This window comes from Mobula birostris, chromosome 2 (genome assembly GCF_030028105.1).
Source record: "Mobula birostris isolate sMobBir1 chromosome 2, sMobBir1.hap1, whole genome shotgun sequence".
NCBI classification, from domain to species: Eukaryota; Metazoa; Chordata; class Chondrichthyes; order Myliobatiformes; family Myliobatidae; genus Mobula; species Mobula birostris.
Window position 1 is genome coordinate 29,666,398 of NC_092371.1, and position 20,637 is coordinate 29,687,034.

The 20,637-nt window shown below is 37.3% G+C and overlaps 1 protein-coding gene across 4 annotated transcripts in view; it reads left to right on the forward strand.

Annotated features, from left to right (window-relative positions):
* The first annotated feature begins 694 nt into the window (after window positions 1–694).
* LOC140185801 (nuclear receptor coactivator 5-like) overlaps window positions 695–20,637 on the forward strand; it is a 42,387-nt gene continuing 22,444 nt past the window's right edge. The window contains exons 1-5 of one of the 4 annotated variants that reach the window (XM_072239499.1): window positions 695–827; window positions 5,878–6,088; window positions 15,092–15,199; window positions 15,872–15,938; window positions 18,042–18,182. In XM_072239499.1, coding sequence (XP_072095600.1) covers window positions 5,896–6,088; window positions 15,092–15,199; window positions 15,872–15,938; window positions 18,042–18,182 — 509 coding nt within the window. In that variant the 5' untranslated portion in view covers window positions 695–827; window positions 5,878–5,895. The remainder of the gene's footprint in view (window positions 828–5,877; window positions 6,089–15,091; window positions 15,200–15,871; window positions 15,939–18,041; window positions 18,183–20,637) is intronic. The other 3 variants (XM_072239509.1, XM_072239519.1, XM_072239527.1) reach the window with 3 other exon arrangements.

A 20,637-nucleotide genomic window follows, 5' to 3' on the forward strand; every position in this document is an offset into this window, starting at 1 on the left:
TCCTCAAGCCCCAGCAACATCCTTGTAAATGTTCTTTGTACTTTTTCAATCTTATTGATATCAGTCCGGTCAAAATGTAACCAGAACTGCACAAAATACTCCAAATTAGGCCCCACCAAAGTCTTATACTATTTCATCATAACATCCCAATTCCTCTACTCTGATTAATGAAAGAAAATGTGCTAAAGCTGATCACATCTCCTTCTGTACTCCAATGAGTGGCGGTTCAACCTCCCTAACCTTTGGTCCACAACTTCAAGGTGAAATGGAGTCAAGAAGGTTGTTTCCTGGTTTATTAAGAAACGCACACGAAATGCTGGAGGAACTCAGCGGGTCAGGCAGCATCTATAAAGGAAGTTGGCCGATCGACGTTTCAGGCCGAGATCCATCATCAGGACTCCTCACCATGACCCGAAATGTCGATTTTTTATTTCCTTCCATAGATGCTGCCTGACGCGCTGAGTTCCTCCAGCTTTTTGCTTGCCTTGCTGAAGATTTCCAGCATCTGCAAAGTCACATTTGAGTTTCTGGTTTAAGAGTCAGACGACTGCCCCGCTGTATTTGCATGATGCGCATTTCCCCGGGACATATCCCGCCTCTCCCCCGAAAACATTGCCCCCCCCACTGCGCACGTGCGCAATCGGGACAGCGCCCGACCAGCGGCGCATGCGCAGACAGGGTGGCGTTCGCACAGCGCTTCGTCAGTGACGCATGCGCGAAAAGAAGCGGCGGATCGCAGTCGGCCGTTGCTGTCCGGACAAGAAAAGGAAGCTCCCGCAGCAAAGTCAGCGCCAAAAAGTGCGAGTGAAACTTCACGTCGGATAACGGTAAGGGATCAGCGGGGATTCTGAGGGATGAGCCGGCGGTGGGAGCCGGTCGCGGTCGCACACAGAATCCTAACACGTTCCTTCGGACAAAGAGTTGCCCGCTCAACATGGCGGAGGCGAGGCCGAACCCCGGGCCGTCCGCTGGGGCCACCGCCCGCCTCGACGAAAACCGGCCGGTGGTTGAGGGAGGCAGATTGGCGGCTGAGGTGTGGCGGGGAATCGACAGCAGAAGCCAGGGGCTGCTCTGCGCCAGCGATGCGCCTTGGGAACGCGTCCTGAAGGGCAGAGCGCCTTAAAATGGCGGCGGGGAGAGGTGGGGGAGGTGCTTCCTTCGGTGTCGGCTTCCGCCCGCCTCTGTAGCGAAATATAAAACCTTTCATTCTCGTGGCTGGCTAGAAACACACACATCATTTTGCATCTGACTGAATAAAGGAATCTGTAATCTGGAGTGTCTTCAAAATTCCCGCACTAGCACAACAATACACTTAAAACATCTGAGGGTCGGATTTATGGCCGCCCGCATTTATTCGATCAGCTGTGCATTTTACCTGCAAAGATGCTTGATATACAGCCTAGGTTATAGCCGGAGGGAAGTGGTCAAAGATCACAGCTCTACTCGCCCGAAATCTTCCGTCGGGGCAAGGAGGGCAATGTATGCACTTGGGCCTAAAAATTATTTATGCACTCAGACCAGATCACACCACGAAAAGATATCTGCCGGTGATTTGTATTAAGACCTCATTATTTTTTGTGTGTGATTGATTTGGAATTGCTTCCTATTTGGATTCAGCTTCACCAGGAACATGCACTGTTCACCCTGTTTTTCATTTGGCCTGTGTGAAAGCGCTTGTCAAGTTTCCTGTGCTGTTCGGCATTATCCCGTATGTGGAGTCAACGCCAGTCGGGGAGAAAGAAGTTAGGTGCGCTGCCTTTTCCACAAGTTATGAAAATGGTGCTTGCGTTCACTTAGAGGGAAGGTTGTACCTTTGGATCAATAACATAACGAGGGGCTGGGGTCGTTGGACCAAGTGATTGCTGGTGTGAATTGGTGAAGAAACGTCCATGTGGCAATGTGACAACGGTGAACGTATTGAGTGGAGAAGAGTCTAATCAGATTGAAGTATGACAGCTCAAAATACAGTATGAGTTTAGTGGCTCAACCTCACCCTAGGATGAAGTTTAGTTGATCCAAAGTTGCCTCTGCCATTTTCACAGTTCCCAACCAAAGAAGAGTATGCACAAGGGTATTGTTTTCATCTCATTTAACAAATTTAATCAGTTTATAACAATAAAATTTGAAACTGAATTTGTGCTGCTGGTGTATTTTTTTTCATTATTCATTATTGTGTTAATTGTGAATTAATTATGGCCAGAATAAAATATCCTATGTACAAACAACTACAACTCAACTGATTTTAAAATGAGCATTCTATCAATTGGAATAGAATATTTTTATGCATTGATCTCTTGGAAAGATACATTTTTAAAAATTCATTTTGATACTTTATTTTCCACTTACAGTACATTTTTCTTTGGAATTCTGCTTTAATTGTGTTCACTTAAAAGTGCAGGTGTGAGCTTGCAGCAGTTGAGAAAAGTTCTAAATTTGTCATTAATTTGTTCAGTTCCACATCTGAGTGGATTATGACAGCCTTTTTAAGTTAAAATGTTATTTCCGAATAGTGTTGAATTTAAAATCTTAAAATTCAAAATCAATTTAAGTCTACCAGTGTAGGTTTTAACAAGGCAAAATGTTACTACATTTGTAAGGTGCATTTTGAAGAGCATGCATATATTACAATTACAATGACTGATTAATCTTTGTGATGACGTTCAACTAACTTGGTTATCCAACTAAAGCACATCAAATGTTATGGCTTTCTTCGGTTGAAAATGGGGAAAAAGTATTGTAACTTCAGCAAAAAGGGAGATTCTATGACTGCTGATGGTCTATACTTGAATTTCTCAAAAAGTTCTTGGCACGTATCTGTATGTGAATGTTGAATTTGGTTATCTATCCCAGGAAGGGCAATTATCCACCCATATAAAATTCTTACCTATTTGAAAATAACCCATTTGAAACTAAGTTATTTGTGTTGTGATAGTAAATACACTAAAAGACTTATTTGGAACGCTTGGTTAAATTCTTTGTTATGGAAGTTATTTAATGCTCATTTTGATTGGCAGGACCTGAAGATTTTGATACTTCTCTGTCCATCCTATTGTAACACAATTAAGTTCTTTTGCTTTAATGATTACTTTTGCAGTATTGGTTTAGTGTGTTATTGCAAATAAAATATATACATTGTGGATCGTGACACAAGCATGAAAGGACCAGACTTGTTTGATTTGAGTTATGTCCTTCGGCTCAGTTTGGATTAGGCCAGATTGACTGTAAATAAATGCCCTAGGTTCAGAATGTGATTGGGCTGATTTCTTGTGACTACGAAGGTGTTGGTAGTATAGAAAGCTGTCACATTGTGTAGTTTTCTTGTACAAGTTTAGAACTCCATGATCAACCTTTTACTTGCCTCCTGCAGAGCTCTCCATTTTTCTGACATCTATGCTCTAATCTAAGAGTCTCCGGAATATCCCTAATTTATCTGTCTCTACCACCACTCTCGCTGATTAAATAAACACCTCTTTGACATCTCCCACCCCCCCCCCCATACTTTGCTCCGAAATGATGACCTGTTGTTTTAACCATTTCTATCTTATTGGCTGTCCACTCTTATCAATGCTCTGCTCATCCTTTTCACTTCTATAAAGTAACTCCCATCCTCCTTCACTCAAAGGAGAAAAGCCTTGGCTTGCTCAACCTCTCCTCATAAGATGTGCTATTCAATCCAGGCAGGATTCTGGTAAATCACTATATTCTCTGTAGAGTTTCCACATCCTTCCTTTAATGAGGCAACCAGGACTGAATGCAATATTCCAAGTGTGGTCTAACTGAGTTATAGAGCTACAGCATTGCCTCGCAGTTCTTGAACTTAATTCCCTGACTAATGAAGGCCAACATATCATGTGCCTTAACTACCCTGTCAAGATGCTCTGCAGCTTTGAGGGACCTATGGACAAGAACCTCGTGATTTCTCTTGTCCCTCCACACTGCTAAAAATCCTGCCAGTTACCCTGTATTTCACTTTAAAGTTCGACTTCCAAAGTGTATCGCTTCATATTTTCCTGGATTGACCTCCTATCTGCTTCTCCTCAGCCTAGTTCTGCCTGTTGTTACCTACAACAACCTACTACACTAAACACCACCACCAACTGAATTGTGTACCTCCCACTTGCTGGTCAAAATCATAGAAACAAAACACTGATTATTTGAAATTAAGAAATGTTTTGAATCTGTGCAATTGCCTAGCAGTTAAAAGGGTTTAATAAAATATGAATATTTTGTCAAAACTTCAGAAAGACAATTTGTTGTAATTAATATATGGTCTGAATAAAATACCTGAGGGATTTGGTCAGTATCTTACAGAATGATGGAACAAGCATCAGACCAAATTAATGTTTTTTTTAGTTGTGTATTTCAGCCTTACTATTTTATTTAAACTTGTGCAGAAGGAAGTCTGATGTGGACTGCAAGCGTATGTAAAATGAAGTAGATTCCTTACAGTGATGGATTTCACTAATGTGTGTATAAAAATTCTATAAATTCTTGGTACAGGTCCGGCTTGGATTGGTCTTGGTTGGGTATTAATTTTATACCTGCATAGAACTTTTATAAAACACATAATATATCCATGTTTTTGTTAAATATAATGATTGGAAGGTACTGAAAGACAATTATTTATTTGATTCACTCTCAAAAGTTTTCTTGCTTTGAGATTTCTGTTGTGAGTGTTGTAATGGCTCATGGCCTTTGGAAAATTTTTACTATTTTCACTAGCTGATGGATTAGAGATGAGTGGCTTAACTTTTTAAAAATATTTTCCTGGTGAGCAGATTACTGTATAGTGGGTCATGTGTCTGGTAGTACAATAAACTAGAGGCTATTTTTAAAATAAGTGGAGGGTGACACTGTTGCTGTTAGCTGGGTTCAGTACTTTAATATAAAGTAGTCCTCTGCTTATTGTCTAATGATGTACATCCATTTGAATGTTTCCTTCATCAATCCCATTCCATCTTCTACATCTTTTATTGTAGTCGTGGTTAAATTGAGCTTCATTTTGGTTTACTTGTGAGTGCTGTATCCTCATAGTCAAACTAAATAACACGTTGGGTGAGTATATGTACTTAAAGATTGTTTTTGAAGAAATTATTGAGTTCAGTTAATTATTTCAGCAAACTAAATGAATTGTTTTTGATTTGTATTACCAATCCATGAGTGAAAGTTGTTTTCTAAATGTATTGTTGCGGATGTAGTGAGTTCATCTTTGCTATTTTCTTGCATAAAGTCTCTTGTGAGCAATTCAGTTATTTCACATGCTTTGTAACCAGATTTTTGTCGTTCAGTAAGAATAAAATTTGCCTTTTGAGTAGGTGATGACATTTTTTGCATCAATGTCTATTAGAACATCTACATATTTTCTAGAATTTCACAGAAGGATAATTTATGGTATGTTAGGAAACTGGTATTTTATGTGGAAACTACATCTGCAAACATGTTTATTTTCAGAAATGCATAATACACCAAACACACTGGGATTCATTTATTAATTCTCTATCTTAACCGGTGACATGCCATCAATTGTGGTTAAACTGAACAATTAAGCCTCTGATTTTTGAGAAAGGTATTGGGAATTGCATGGGACAATTTCTTCCCTGCCCTCCTCCCCCAAAGTAATATGCCTTGTAATAAATTATTAATTGTGACTCACTGTAAACAATGTCAAATTTAAAACTTAATTATATAAAACACTACAGAATCTGTAAACCAGTTGCTGGCTCTGCACAAAGAGTAATCTGGTCTTAATGCGGTGGTCCCAAATCTCATTTTGCATAACTTCTGATGTAACTTACAGGGCACTTTTTGCTAACGACTTCTCCTCAAACTTATCTAATGCAAATGGAAATTTTCTCTTTTTTGTTTCACGTGGTGAAGCCCATAAAAGGATTCTAAATGATGTCCCGGAGAAGAAGCAGAAGCCCATCCCGAGAACGTAGAATGCGTGGTGACCGGGGTGCAAGTAACAAGACAGACAGTGCTGATCCTCGAGATCTTGAGAGGCGCGTTTTTGTTGGAAATTTACCCACCGACTCCATGGTGAGGAAGGATTTGGAGGATATGTTCCTTAAATATGGCAAGATAAATGGTTAGTATCTGGAAACATTAGATTTTCCAACTGAACCCGATACTTGATTCTAATGTCCTACCTTTTACTACACGAAAGGTATGTTACCACAATTTTAGAATTTAGAACTGTATTATCCTCAGCCAATCCAGTGCCATTTGTTGACTCTTTGCTTCTAAGTTAGTAAATTGTAGTGGAAAGAACCAAGAACTGGAATTTTGCCATCTGTAGCTAATTCACGATTTGGTGGAGCAACATGCTAAATCAGTTTGAATCATTAATTTGTCCATCTTTGCACAGCTCTGAATTCCATTGCATATAATGGATATACCCAAATCATGTGAAGGGAGGGGTTTTAGCATCTCATGTTGCTTGAGGTAAGTTTGATTCTCTGAATTTGTATGGTCAGTTTGGACCAATATCAATCAAGATCAATATGCATGAAATAGTTTGCTTAAAAAAAACTACTCTTAAAACAGATGTTAACTTTATTGGGGAAGAAGTCCACAATTTGGCGAAGTGGTACTTGAAAACTTGCAAATGGGTGGTTAATTTTCTATTCTGAGGCACAATAACGTCATGCCTATACACTTAGTCAATAGAACGGGAAAATGTTTCTCGCCTACAAACTCAAGAGTACCATACTATTGCAACTGTAGCGTTGCCATCAACATTTTTGGGCGTCCTTCATCTTTATACAACCAATTCTTCATTTTGGTCCAACCTGGAAATTTTAAAATATGGTATAACTAAGCTAGTTATCTTTTGGAAAACCATCAGTCTTATCTGTCTTGCAACGTGGAACCCATCGTCAGCTTAAGTTGGATTTTGGTATTTTTCACTTGAGAAGTTCAGTCACCAGTGATGTCACACCCGTTTCCATAATTTTGAATCTTTGAATTTTTATCAAGCTTGTCAAAGCTGTAGGGCTGCAAGATCGGCTAATGAGTGATGATTTCAATTACTATGTCTCTTATAACTGAATCTCATAAGAGATTAAAGAGCAAGCTCCTTATTTAAACTAATAATTAAAAATGCAGCTTATTTGATCAGTTTAGGTACAGGTAGGAAAGAAGTTTTTTTTTGCCTTTGGCTGCTTATGGTGTCTGTAAAAGTCTTGATTCTGAACTGAAAACCCAACAAAACAGTCAGGTTTTCATGGAAGTTGATTACTAGTATAGCCTCTGCATGACTGTAAATATCACAGATTTCATTGTATAAACTTCTGTATATTGTAATTTGACAGGAATGTGTTAAATCATTTCAAGCTCAATATTTAGGGTATGCGGGCTTACTTTCTGAAAGATTATTTGAACTATTTGGTCTCCTACCTTGACACCATGCATAACAACAAGTTGTTCAGTTCATTTCTCATGCTGGAGAAATGATTTTCTTGCTGGTGGTTTTGCTGGTCACCTCAGGGATGGTCTTCTACTGTGTATGTATAATGAACCCTCAGAGCAAACTGTAGTAGTGATGCAGTTTGCTGCTGTTAAATGCTTTTTTTTTCCTGTTTCAGAATTATTTTAGCTGGGAAAATTTCTTCTGATTGTTCATGTAGGTGGGTGTACAGAGATTTTAAATTTCTGTCTCACTGGATTAAATTGGGGGGGGGGTGGGGAAGTATCTGGATATTTAAGATTCCATTTTGTATATTGACCATTGAAGGAAATGTGCTATCTACTGCATTCCTATAGTCACTGCACATTCTGGCAGTTTCCATTGATAATGCTAGCTTCTGTTTGGTTGCCAGTTCATTTGGATTCCTGGGACCCTGCAGGTATGCTATGATTGAAATAATTGACCACAGCCTGCTGAAAGAATCCTATAGACAAGAGAGCAATGGATTAACCTGGCTCAACTTCAATACTGAGGAAATGTTGGAATATACTTGTAATTAAAGAAGCTAAGACATCAGGCTTCATAGATGAGTGATTCATCTCATTTTAAAATTTAAGCAAAATAAAATTAAGAATAATTAGCTTTCGCAGGCTGGTCCATTTCCTGTGTTGAATTTTTGGCTTGCTATGGAATTAGCAACTTCATTAGATTGAGAGATTATCTGTTAGATTTTCAAGGATTATTATAAATATTTACTGCATAATAACTGAAATTATGTCAGTTGTTGTGTTTTCACTTAATTCTGTTGGAGAAAGTGTTAACTGTAATATACTTTTGATCATTGATAGTACTTTGGACTTCCACCTCAAAAATCTGGACGTTACTTCCAGTTTCACAGTGTAATGATGAAAATTGGTAATTTAAAATGCAGGTTTAAAGTACAGTGTCAAAACTGATAAAACTTGTACAATTAATGCTTTTGTTTATATCTCCAACTGTAAAACTCATTTTCAGATATTTGCTCAGACAATTACACACACTTCACTTCGAGCTGTGATGTCTAAAAAAAATCTTGATTATATTGTCCAACATAATTTTGAATTTGGCTGGCAAAACAACAGCTAAATCTGAAATCTAGAGCTACTATCCTAATGGTGTTATATTTAGGGTTCTCAGCCCTACAGCCATCAATGAATAATTTTAACTGGACTGACTTTTGATTTTTGTTCTTGGTTTGTAGATGTTGGTAAAGCTAGATTGGATATTATGTATTACTGGTAAAGGATAATGTTCTCATTAAAGCTCATTTTTGCAGCTTTAGTAAAAGGATTCAAATAGGATTGCTGATTTATCTGTTGGTTTGCTGATTTGGAAATCAGTCCTGGAATTTCAATTACTTTGAAGAGCTATGAAGCATGAGAATTTGAGAGACCATCGGAGACTATACCATGCATATTTTGAACTTTTGGCTTTTGAATGAATGCCAGATTGTTGGTGGCATATATTTTAAATTCAGAAGTAAAGAGGTTATTGGGTGATTGTTAGTCACATTTGCAATGCATTATCTATAGGTCTGGCACTGACCTATGAACTTAAGTCAACACTGTAACTAACAATTTACTTTTCCTGCCATAGGCTTACATAGTTGTAGCATAATGTGATTACTGACCATTTAGAAGTGATGAATTTGAAACTGGTGAAGAGGTAAATATTACACAGCTATAAAGTTGGTCATCTTTTGCTGGGATAGATGGAAAATCTAAAGCTACTATCCAAACTGCACTATTATATTAAGGTTTCTCTGTCCTATGTGGAACTAAATTGACAGCCTTCAATGGATGATTTCAAACTTTTGATCCATAATGTCTTATAGTGTGTGGACACTTGGAGAAATCAGAACTATATATTCTGGGTGGAATACAAAAAAAATATTGCCTTTTCTTTATTTGTCCACTTCATATTTGCATTTGTTTTTCAAAGGACAAGGAAATACAAGCAGAATGTTATTTAAATTTCATTAGGTGCTATTGAAGTTAATTGCTTTTATGATGTCACTGAGTGTGCTTTCTTTCAACTTTATATTTGCCTAAATGGTCATTGTTGAGCCTTTAAGTATCAGCACAGACTTGCAAAATGGGAGTTTCATGCTTTCGGTTTATCTGGTCACTTTAAAAGTTGCTGCACTGTAGTACAAAGCTAGGTGGCATTGAAGCTTGAGCAGGATGTGGAGAGGCTTCATGGGAATGCAGACAAATTAGTGGATGGTTGAGAACTTGACAGAAGAAATATGGAAAACTGAAGTTGTATGATTTGGGGAAAATATAGAACAGAAAGTACATTTTATATAGTTAGAAATTGGAAAATATGTTCAGAGAACCTGGGTATGCTTGCAAATGACTCTGAAAGTTGCAATGCAGTATAGCATAGAAAGAGGATGTCAAATGGAATGCTGTCCTTTATTGAAAGAAAGTTTGAGTACAAAATGTTATAATGCCACAATTTATACTGGCCTTGAGTATGTTGCACTAAGAGTATTATGTGCAGTTCTGTCCTCCTTGCCCTAGGGAGAAGTGTAACAAAGGATCCTGGGACTGGAAAGGTACATGTTTTGAACATGAATTTAGAAGAATGGGAAGTGAAGCACATGAGCTTGCAGGGCTTGTCAAGAAAAATGCAGAGATGTTTGTTCCCTGACCTGGAATGCTTCAACCAAGTGCTCAGCCAATTAGAACTTGGCTGAGAATAAATAAAATATCCTCTGGGTGGAAGAAATCTTGGGAATTGTCTGTTGTTGAGTTTGTTCAATATCTGATAGAATTCTGGATAAATATGTTGCAGGAATGTTTCTGAGGCAAAGGTTTAGCTATAAATTTAATTAGAGGCAGAGCAGGCAAGAGAGGCCAAGGGATCTTGTGGTACTACTCATCTTAACAGTCCCAAGCTATTTGGATCCTGATTTGTTCGCAGCTATTTTTCCATTTGTCTTACTGTAAAGGAGCATTGGCAGCCTAACTGGCCATTGCTTAAACCACTGAAAAGTAGGGCATTCATCACAGATGTTTCTTTGTTCCTTACATTAACCTAATGGATGAATCCGTGTTTGTTTGAGAAAACCGTAACCAGATTGCAAATAAGTTAGCCATTGCCATACATACAGTGCCTTGTAAAGGTATTCAGCTCCCAACCCTTTGTTCACATAAATGAGTAATATAACCAGGGATTTTGATCAGTTTAACTGAGAATTTTTATTTGTGAACCATGTGCTTCTTTTCTACATCAGAGCCCAATAACAATGGAAATTTATAAAGCATGAAAAACTGAATTGTCAGCAGTAGAAAAGTATTCATCCCACTTTGCCCAGTTGAACCACCTCTTGTAGCTATTACAGCCAATAGTGTTTTGGGGTAGCTTTGCACAGTGTGATGGAGCAAGATTTGCCCATTCCTCCTTGTAAAATTGTTCAAACTTTGCCAGAGTAGTTGGGCAGTGGCAATGGACAGCAATCTTGTCCACTGTGCCAGAGGTGTTCAGTTGGGTTAAGGTCAGTACCCTAGGGAAGATGACTTTTCTTCATTTCAAGCCACTCCATGGTTGCTCTGTTAGGCTGCTTTGGGTCCTTATACTGTTGAAAGATGAACTCCCTTCCCAGTTTAAGTGGAGGCTAGCAGGTTCTTGTCCAGTATCTTAATGGATTTAGCAGCATTCATTTTCCCATCAATCCTGACCAGATTTACAGTCCCTGCTGCTGAAAAGCATCCCCATTGCACGATGCTATCTCCACCATACTTTACAGTAGGGAGGATGTTACCTGGCTGATTTGCAGTATTAGATTGACACCGCATGTTCTGCTTAATGTTGAGGCCAAAAAATTCCACTTCAGTCTCAGCTGACCACAAGAGCTTCTTCCACGTCTTTACAGTATCTTCTAAATGATGCTTTGCAAAGCCTTTACAGGCAAGGATGCTTTTGTTTAGCTTCATAAATACCCTTTTTGTGAAGGCCTTAGAAATTGTGGACCCATGAACTTTATCTCTAGTTGCAGCCACTGACTTTTGCAGCTCACTCAAGAATGACTGTTGATGTCACAGTAGCCTCTTTTACAAGTGCCAGTCTTCTCCGACAACTAAGTTTAGAGTCCAGGCAGCGTGGCTGTTCAATATTTTCCCCACTTTTTCCACAATGGACTACTCGAGGTATGTACAGTGCCTTTGTGATGGTCTTGTACTTTTTCCCTGCGTTGTCTGTTTCTGTTATCGTTTCCCTAACTTGTCTTGAATGGTCTTTTGCCTTCACTCATTTTGGTTTGGTCTGTTGAAAACCTACCATACTGTTGGACCTTACAGAGAGGGAATTTATTCTTAAGAATTTGTTGAAGACAGGTGGTCCTCTAATTTTCTACATCAACAGGTTGGGTGAGTTGGTAAGGTTAATATAGTGTATTGCACCTGGGGAAAGTTGACATATTAATTACAATGGGGATGAGTGAATACTTTTTCAGCCTCCAATTTTGGTTTTTAATTTTAGGTAAACAGGTTTTGTTTTTTTTTCCTTTTAATTGGACATGATATACAGTGTTTTGTAGATTAGCTCCAAAAATCCTTTTAATTTTAAATTTTAAGTTTGGAAAATAAGACAGTACTCAGTGAAGATATTTGTGGGGGCTGAATACTTCAGGGCACTGTACTTAGGTGTCCTTTTCAGAGCTGGCTCTGAAGGGGATGGCTGCTTTTATGTCACTATAAACTTCTCTGTATAGGACTGTTTTGCTACATTTCTTCTGGTGTCTTGTTTTGCAGGTTCTGAATCACTGTGCTGCTTCAGTACTCTTACTTTAAAAGGATTTGGTTGGTCCCCTATCAGAAATTGCCTTCAATACTGAGGTGCACAGTGAATGGCTAAGGGCCTAGTTATTATAAGGTTAACTGAAATGCACACAAACAGACCACCTTTTTGCTTTAAAGCTGTGCTGTAATTCATCTTGGTGGCTCCCTTCACTCCTCCTCACTTGACATCATGCTTGACTTTTTTTTCCATGACATGATGTTATGGAATTTTAGTACTACAGGAATAGTCCTCAAGTTCTGTGGTGGAGTGGAGTGAAAGATTCAAATGGATGAATCTCTCAAGTCCAGGATGCATTCCCAGTCTATTTTCTGAATGAGGTATGTGACTTCAGTTTGAAGTACTGGCAAAAGGGTGAGTGAATTATGGGAGTTCACAGACCATTTAAGCCACTGCTTTAAATCACTTTTGTATATTTTTCACCTGAAAGTAATATACAGAATAAAATACTTTGGGTGTGGGACTTCTGAAGTAAGCTGGTGTACTTGGAAGGTAAATGTCTTCTATGAAGAAGAAAAATGTTTTTTGTCAGTGAGTGTTCATCAGAGCTGAAAATATAAAATAAACATTTTTGGTAACCAATGTTTTATAGGTAATATAATTTTAATTGCCTGGCAAGTCATACCGGATTTTTTTTTTGCTTTTGCAATCAAATTTTAAACTACTTATTTTTTTAATCTCCATCTCAGTTACATTTTTGGTTTATAAACTTACACATTATTTCAATTAAATTGTTTGGAATTTTTTTTGTTCCCAGTGGGGCAAGAATCATGAACTTAGTACTATGGGCAATACTGGCTTTATCAACAACATGATTTTTTTTACGTAATTGGTGTGATGCTTAATTTATTTTGCATAAATTAAATAAACTACAAGAAGAAACTCCTATTTCTTATAAATGTAATCATCTCTGTATTAATCTTTTTTTGTTGCTTATAGGCATTATTAATCCCTTTAGCATTATTAATGCCTGGGGATTAGTGATAATTTGTAAAAGCTGAAATGTGTCAATTTCTAAGATAGTGGTATTTCCATTAATGGGAACAAATAAAACCACTTAAATACTGTTTTTCTTCCAAGTTGCTTGATTTGCTGCAATTGACAATCAAATCCTGTATTGCCCTAGCATTTTCAGCAATCGCTTAAAATGAAGAATTAGCATTGCAAGTAGATTTATTGTAATCTTGACATTGTGGTGTGTGTACATAAGACTGCGTGATCTCTCATTTATAAATGTGCCCTGCACGCTTCAGTCTGGGTTAGAGAATCTGATTATAGCTTATTTCTTTCATGTTTCTTGTCCGTACTCATCTAACTAATCTAAATCTTGAAGACTTCAGTAGTGGAGCAGTGGAAATTGGGAACCTTCATGGAGAGTAACACTGACATCTTGGTCCCTCTATACTGTTTTTGATTACTGCCTCAAAGGCTTGGATTATTTTGTGCATTTCACTTCATTTAATCTATGGTTAAACATCCACATTATTTGGAACTGTCTGTGACAAATTTTAAATGTTTTGACTAGAGCATTCAAACATTCACAACTTTTAGAGGTGTCAATGGATTTTGGAGTGCTTGACTTGTTTTACACCAGTCACACCTTTGTCAAGATGATCCAAGAAATACATATAGTTCAGAACTTTTGAATGTTTTTAAATTTCTTTCATGAAGGAAAATTGCATGTTAATTTTGAAGGTATCTGGTTCTACAAGTTAGCTTTTTATATTTTTATTTTGCAAACTGGCATCTGGAGGTTTTGCCAGTGTTTAAAATTTAGGTTCTGTTGAGGTTAAAATGGCAATGTCTACCAAATAACTGCAGTATTCCCGTGGAACGATGTTTTAGTCATATTTTTGACTACAAAGTTGCTGCCAAGTTGTGTACTTGTTGCAGTCACATTAATGTATAATTGTCATTGTTAACTTTTATGTATCAAATAAAAACATGCCCATTTAAGCTCTGAACCTGTCTGTTTTATATTGAAAGCAAACTGTTTTTGCATCTTTGGCTAATTGCAGATGACAAGGTGGAACTTTTCTTTGAGTCAGTATTAGATTGAATTTACGAGTGGGGATTGAGATTAAACTCCATTGGTAAATGCTCATCATATCAAATTAATAATTAACCAAATTTACTGTGGAATGGCACATACACTGATCATGGTTTGGACTTCAAAGTATCTTACTAACATGTTTTAGCTGGTTTATGGTTGAGTGGAAAAGTTCTTTTTTTAATGTATTTGTACATTAGAGATCCAATGTAGTTTTGTCTGATAAAGAGATGAACCAACCCTCCACGAGGAAATTGTGTCAAACTGTAATGGATTTGCGAAGTTGGAATAATTTAGGGTATAGTTAATTGTAACCGGTCATTTTGGCTGTTGGTATTTAAAAAGATGTTCTGTAAATCTAGTGAATATTACAAATTACTTTCCCTTGAAGTCAATTTCTCTGTAGCGTCTTGACTGTTTCAAAAAGCTCCAAACAATGGAGGTTTTGTGGATTTTCTTAACACCACCATTGATTCTGATGGCTAATTACAACAAGTAGGCTTCATTCTGGTGTTGTCTGGAGCTATCATATTAGAAGATGAGATCTTGTTCGCAACATTTGGAATTCTCCCTTCTATAAATGGGAAATTTTGCCTGAACAAGTGAACAGTTTGAAGAAGTAATGGACTTCGTCATCAGTTCTGTTGACCTTCTGTGAACTAGACATTGCCAGTTTAACTTGCAAGTGTCAAGGGAAGTAATTTTGCTCTATTGAATGGAGATTTTTGAACATCTGGAATTTTTCCATCCCACAGGTATGTACATTTTCATTAACAACATTAATTTTGCAGCTTTGTCAATGCACCATGGATTTGGGTTTGTGCAGTTTGATCGTGTTGAGGATGCTAAAGCTGCCGTGCAAGGAGAGAACGATCGAATGTGTAGAGGGTACAGATTAGGTAAGAACTTGAGATAACTGCAAATGTATACTATGAATGCAATGGGATTTACAAGCATTAAAAATCATTTTTTTTTATAAAGGACTGTATTGCTTAACAGTTTGCCATTGCTCAATTTATTCTGGTTCCCTGTGCATTAGTGTATCAGCCCATATTTTCAAATAAATGGTTTTGAAAGCGTGGACATTGATGTGTTAACACTAGTTTTGGCATGTTTGGCATCTTTAGTGTGCTCACTGGTAATCCAGAGTTTATTCTGAATGAGGAAACATTACTCCAGACCATCAATCCAACTAATTGTATTTTTGTGATCAAAATAGCGGAATTTTATGTTCCAGAGAGATTTTCAAACTGTTCATTTATCTAAAACACGGTTATGAAGATCTGCAATATCTTTTCTCTTAATCTTTGATGGAGCACTCTTCCTGTTTGACTCCATTTTCCAAGCTAATGAAAAATAATATTTTCCACAAAAAAAAAACTGTAGTTTGGAGTACATAATTCAGATGCAAGTTCGTGATCACTTGTCCGAAATTCATCTGTAAGCTATTTGCTTTACACTTGAAATAATTCTTCTGTTAATAAACACTCACGTAAATCTTGTCGGGTATGTTTACTTTCAAGTCTGTTATGTTTTTGTTTTGTACAAATTGGTTGGTTGGTTCTTTTCAGATGTTAATATGGCAGCTGATCGAAGAAATTCGAATAAATCTGCACGGAGACAGAGTCCTCCGAGAAGGTAATAACACTTGTGCATCTTTTTATCACGAAGACAAGACTATTTGCCAATGATGGGATGAAGGTCGTCTCTTGTTAAAGCAGCATATTAAAATCCTGAAATTGCCCAATTTGTATGGGGAGTTGTGAATCTGCTTTTTAAAGTGGCTGTTCCACCTTTGCGTTGAAGTAAGTTACACAAATCTTTATTCAGGATACTTGTTCGTTTTTGGCGTGTCAGTTGTACATTTTGCTAGTTACAATAAAGTATGATTGTAGCATAAATGCTTATGTATGTCAAGATGTAAATTAGTATTTATACAAAAACTAATAAAAGTTGGTGCATTTTGAAATGAATTGCAGCTTGCAATAAATTTTCCAACTGTTCTTTGGAGTGTTGACTGCAGCATGGTTCCCAGTGATTCTTGTTTGCGTCCTTCCGTCACACATCACTACACATCTTGTTTGCCGTTCCTTCAAAGTATCATTTATGCATTCATTAACACATTTAGTCTTTTATTGCCATGACTAGTGAGGTAAGTACCAGAACGGAAAGGGGTGAGGGCGAAAGAGGCTGATTTGGAGCTGGCGATAATTAGTTATTGCTATTCTATGCTTCTGTTGCCAAATGGTTCTACAGTCGTCTTCTGCTGTACAGTGACATAGAGCTCGGTACCTGAAAGGTTTGAAAGCTGCTCTAATGCCATGACAGTCGATTCATTTGGAATTACTGTTTCATCGATTTGTCACTCGTTCAATTGTCTTGAAGTGTCAGTCTTCTTCATGAGGTCTGTTTGGAGATACCACTTCTCTTCTTGTAGGATTACCGCCTGATATGGCAAGGCAACTCTTGGTCCATTAGCTATACTATATGTCCACCATCATTCACTTTGTGTGAACTTGGACCCAAAAGTATGGAATATGGAATTTCTGGGATGCTGATTACTTGAGGAATTGTTTCATTTAAGCAAACTGTTTGTCTAGACCAACATATAGATTTCATCATTGAAGATTCTTGGATGGCTCTTTTTCTGGTTCCTGCTCATCATTTTTGCTCTCTGCCTCTCTTGTTTGCTTTCTTTGCTTATTTTATAATATGCTGATGGAAGGTAAGTAGCAGTCGATTAGCACAAGATTTCAACGAATAGGATGGATATTTCAGTTACACTGACTTCTAAGGAATTTAAACATGGATCTCTGAAAAGGTGAGCAAGAAAAGCTGGAACTGGAGTCACCGGAACTGTTGGAAAATGAGCTGGTGGAACATTGGCATATACTGTAGAAGGTTTGTCTACATTTCCATTGCGAAACACCCAATGGGACAAATAAAACTTCAGGAAATGACTAAATGTATTCATTGTCAATAATTATGCTAAAATTGGATCAATGTTAGAGACTTTCTGATTTATGCTGACTGTGAACCTAAATAACTATTCTGGTGAGATTCCTCAGTTGTACAAAACAGCATGCAATTCAACTAATGACCAGTTATGATCATACATGTATAAAGAGGGTATCTTTAATGCTCAGCTCATTGCTGGGTAATATTTATATTTTCCCTATTTCCATCCATCAGCTCTCCTCTCCCCTCTTTACCCCTGCATGTTAAATGTTACAGTTTACAAAATCTGAGTATTAAAGCTGCACAATTTAAAACAAGTGTTGGGGTCTCAAGTGATGCCTAGAAACAATGTAAAAATAGCCCAACTTGATTTGTTTTTGTTGTTGCTACTCAGCTAGAATGCTTTCGTATACTGTGAAGTGCACAATGTAGTCTATAATGATACTTCAGTGAAAAGCAGCAAACGGCGAATGGGGATGGAGATAGGGAACAAGATCGGAGTCGATTGAAAACTGAATTAATTAGATTAAAGATACAGCAAGCACTAACCTTACATAATTTTATTAAGATGTTTCAAGGTCATCTGTTATTTAACCTTCATTAACCTCAAGGCATCTTGTGACTTAGAACATTGTTTTGGTATTCAATGAATTTTGCATTATTGACAACATCAAGTTCTTTGGATTCAAATATGAATTTTCAGTAGATTTAAGCTGAGTATGAGAATTACAGCAAAAGGGCTTTTTCAACAATATGCTTATTTTATTTATCTGCTTTCGTTAGAGATCCATTTGCCTTTGGTGATGAACGTGATGTAAGACGTGATCGCTCCCCACTCAGGCCTACAAGGGATGAACGTGATGCAAGAGATCCTCTGTATGATCGATACAGGGATACCAGAGACCCCAGGGAGTCAAGCTACAGGTAAAATTATTGAAGTGAAAACTGTTTAGATACTCATGTCAGGCAGTACCTGGAGAGGCCTGAGATTTCTATATCTCCTTGGAGCGACAGAGGATGAGAGGTGACTTGATAAAGGTGTATAAGGTAATGAGGGGTATTGATCGTGTGGATAGCCAGAGGCTTTTTCCCCAGGGCTGAAATAGCTAATAGGAGAGGGCATAGAAATAGGTACCAAGGGGATGTCAGGGGTAAGTTTTTCATTAGCATGATTTTCCATAATCAAAAGAGCAATCTATGATCTCAAGTTCACTAATCTTTTCCATGTTTAAATCAGGTAGTTGCTTAAAATGGCCAATGCACTACAAGCATTAAGCATTTATGATCTCACTCATTTAGAAGTTATTGATTTCAATATACTTGAATGCTTCATTAGCTTGGCCAGGCACACCCACAGGCACAATAAGTTTGGAGATCATACGTAGCCCTTAGGCAATGAGGTACTGTTAGACTGTAGAATGTTACATAAAGGTTGCTCATGTGATAACAATCTCCGTAATAGGGAGAAGAGAAGAAACCTTGCCAAGGCAATAAATTGACTATATTTGGGCCATTGAACATTTTAATTTTCATCGTTTGATTTGAAGACACAATTACTTCAAATTGTGCAATGAAAAATACTGATTTGGTATGCTTAAAATTTACTGACCTTCCTATTAATTCGTTACTGATTGGTTAGTTACGGAGTGAGCAGAATTACCCAGGGGTTTAGTTGGAGCAAGACCTGAATTGAGTATAGTTGTAGCATACTGAAATAGTGAACACAACAGTAAATTCTTAAGTTATTGATTGCTTAAGGATTTGATTCTCTTCCATTTTATCTGTTTACTTGATTGGAAGTGGGTATCATGCTGGAACTTTAAATGAGGAGTAACTTCACTTACATATGAATTCGCAAATACCACTGTTCATAGTTTCCTGTTGGGATTGTGAAATTTTTTGTTTTAAGTCAGTATTAACTGCACAAAAAAGTCAATTATGTTGATTTTGATAGTGCAGTTTTGTTAATGAAAGCAAGTATAAATCTTTGAGTCACTAGTGTCCTAAATTTTATAATTTATATTAAATGATGCTAGTAAGTTTTCATTCATTACAGCAAAACTTAATTGTATGCACTCATTTTAAGATCTTGCATACAGATTTAAGAAATTGTACAGCAATGTGTCTGTTTGTTGCTACCAGTCAAGAGCCAAGTCTGAAGACTTTGATAATAGTTCTATCACTCAGCAAGATGAAGATTATTTTGATGTTGGCCTAGGTTTCATTCCCCTTGTATGATCTTGGAACCATTTCTACTTATTAAACTCTGACAGCAATTTGTGCTGTCATAAGATTTGGCATTGAGAAAATAGCTCTTACCTCAAGTGAGTCTTGTTTCCTGTACTGAGTCCTAAGATAAAATTGATATTGCACCTCAGAATTCATATGTTCAATGGCAAACTGTTAATTTTTATTCCTAATTTCCACACACAGATTTTTCATAGGTTCAGCTGATTCTTCTGATTAGTTCTCCTCATCCTTCCAGCATAAATGTTCTGCAGTAGTTTATAGCAACTAGATGTTTTGAATGTTGTTCATTTTTGGCTTTCGTGTCCGTTGCTAACTATTGATCATCTCTATGCATAAACCATTAAATTATTCCTGCCCTGTGTTACACCCTTGAAAATTCTGGATGTTTTACTTTTGCAATGCATTGAACTTGTGTTCTGGAACCTGTTTTTACAAGTATTCTAATTTGTACAGGTCCACAATCCCTTATCTGAAATCCTTGGGGCCTGTTGCATTTTGGAATTAAGAATTTTTTGGATTTCAGACTCTTTCTCCCCCCCCCCCCCAAACCAAAAAACACGTATGCTCAAGTCCCTTATTTAACCTGCCTCAATGTGGTGGACTTTAGGACCCAGTGGCACACCAAACCTATGCACATCCTCCCGTATACTTTAAATCATCTCTAGATTACTTATAATACCTAATACAATATGCTGTGTAAATAGTTGTTATACTGTATTGTGTAGGGAATAATGACAAGAAATATTGTATCATTTCTTAATGCATGCATTACTAAATGACAATAAAAGAGGACTGCATGTCTTCATAATCTAAAAATAATTTATTTCCAACAAAAATGTTCAATAAAACATAAAAATATACAGCCTCAAATGAATCGAATCAAACACATGGTAAATGACGTATTGGAATAAATGTAGAATGTCACTGTCACTATAAAACTTTAGTAACTTGTCTTTCTGTTTATTTAAATCGTATACAGTGGTGAGTTCTCTTTTTCTTGTTGTTACCCATAGGGGTATCTGCAGCTCTTTTTGACATTTTCACAGTGTTATTAAACACAAAGTCAACAGTGAGCACAAAATATCAGAGAACAGCAAATACAGGTGTAACCAGTACGAGTGCTGAGCCA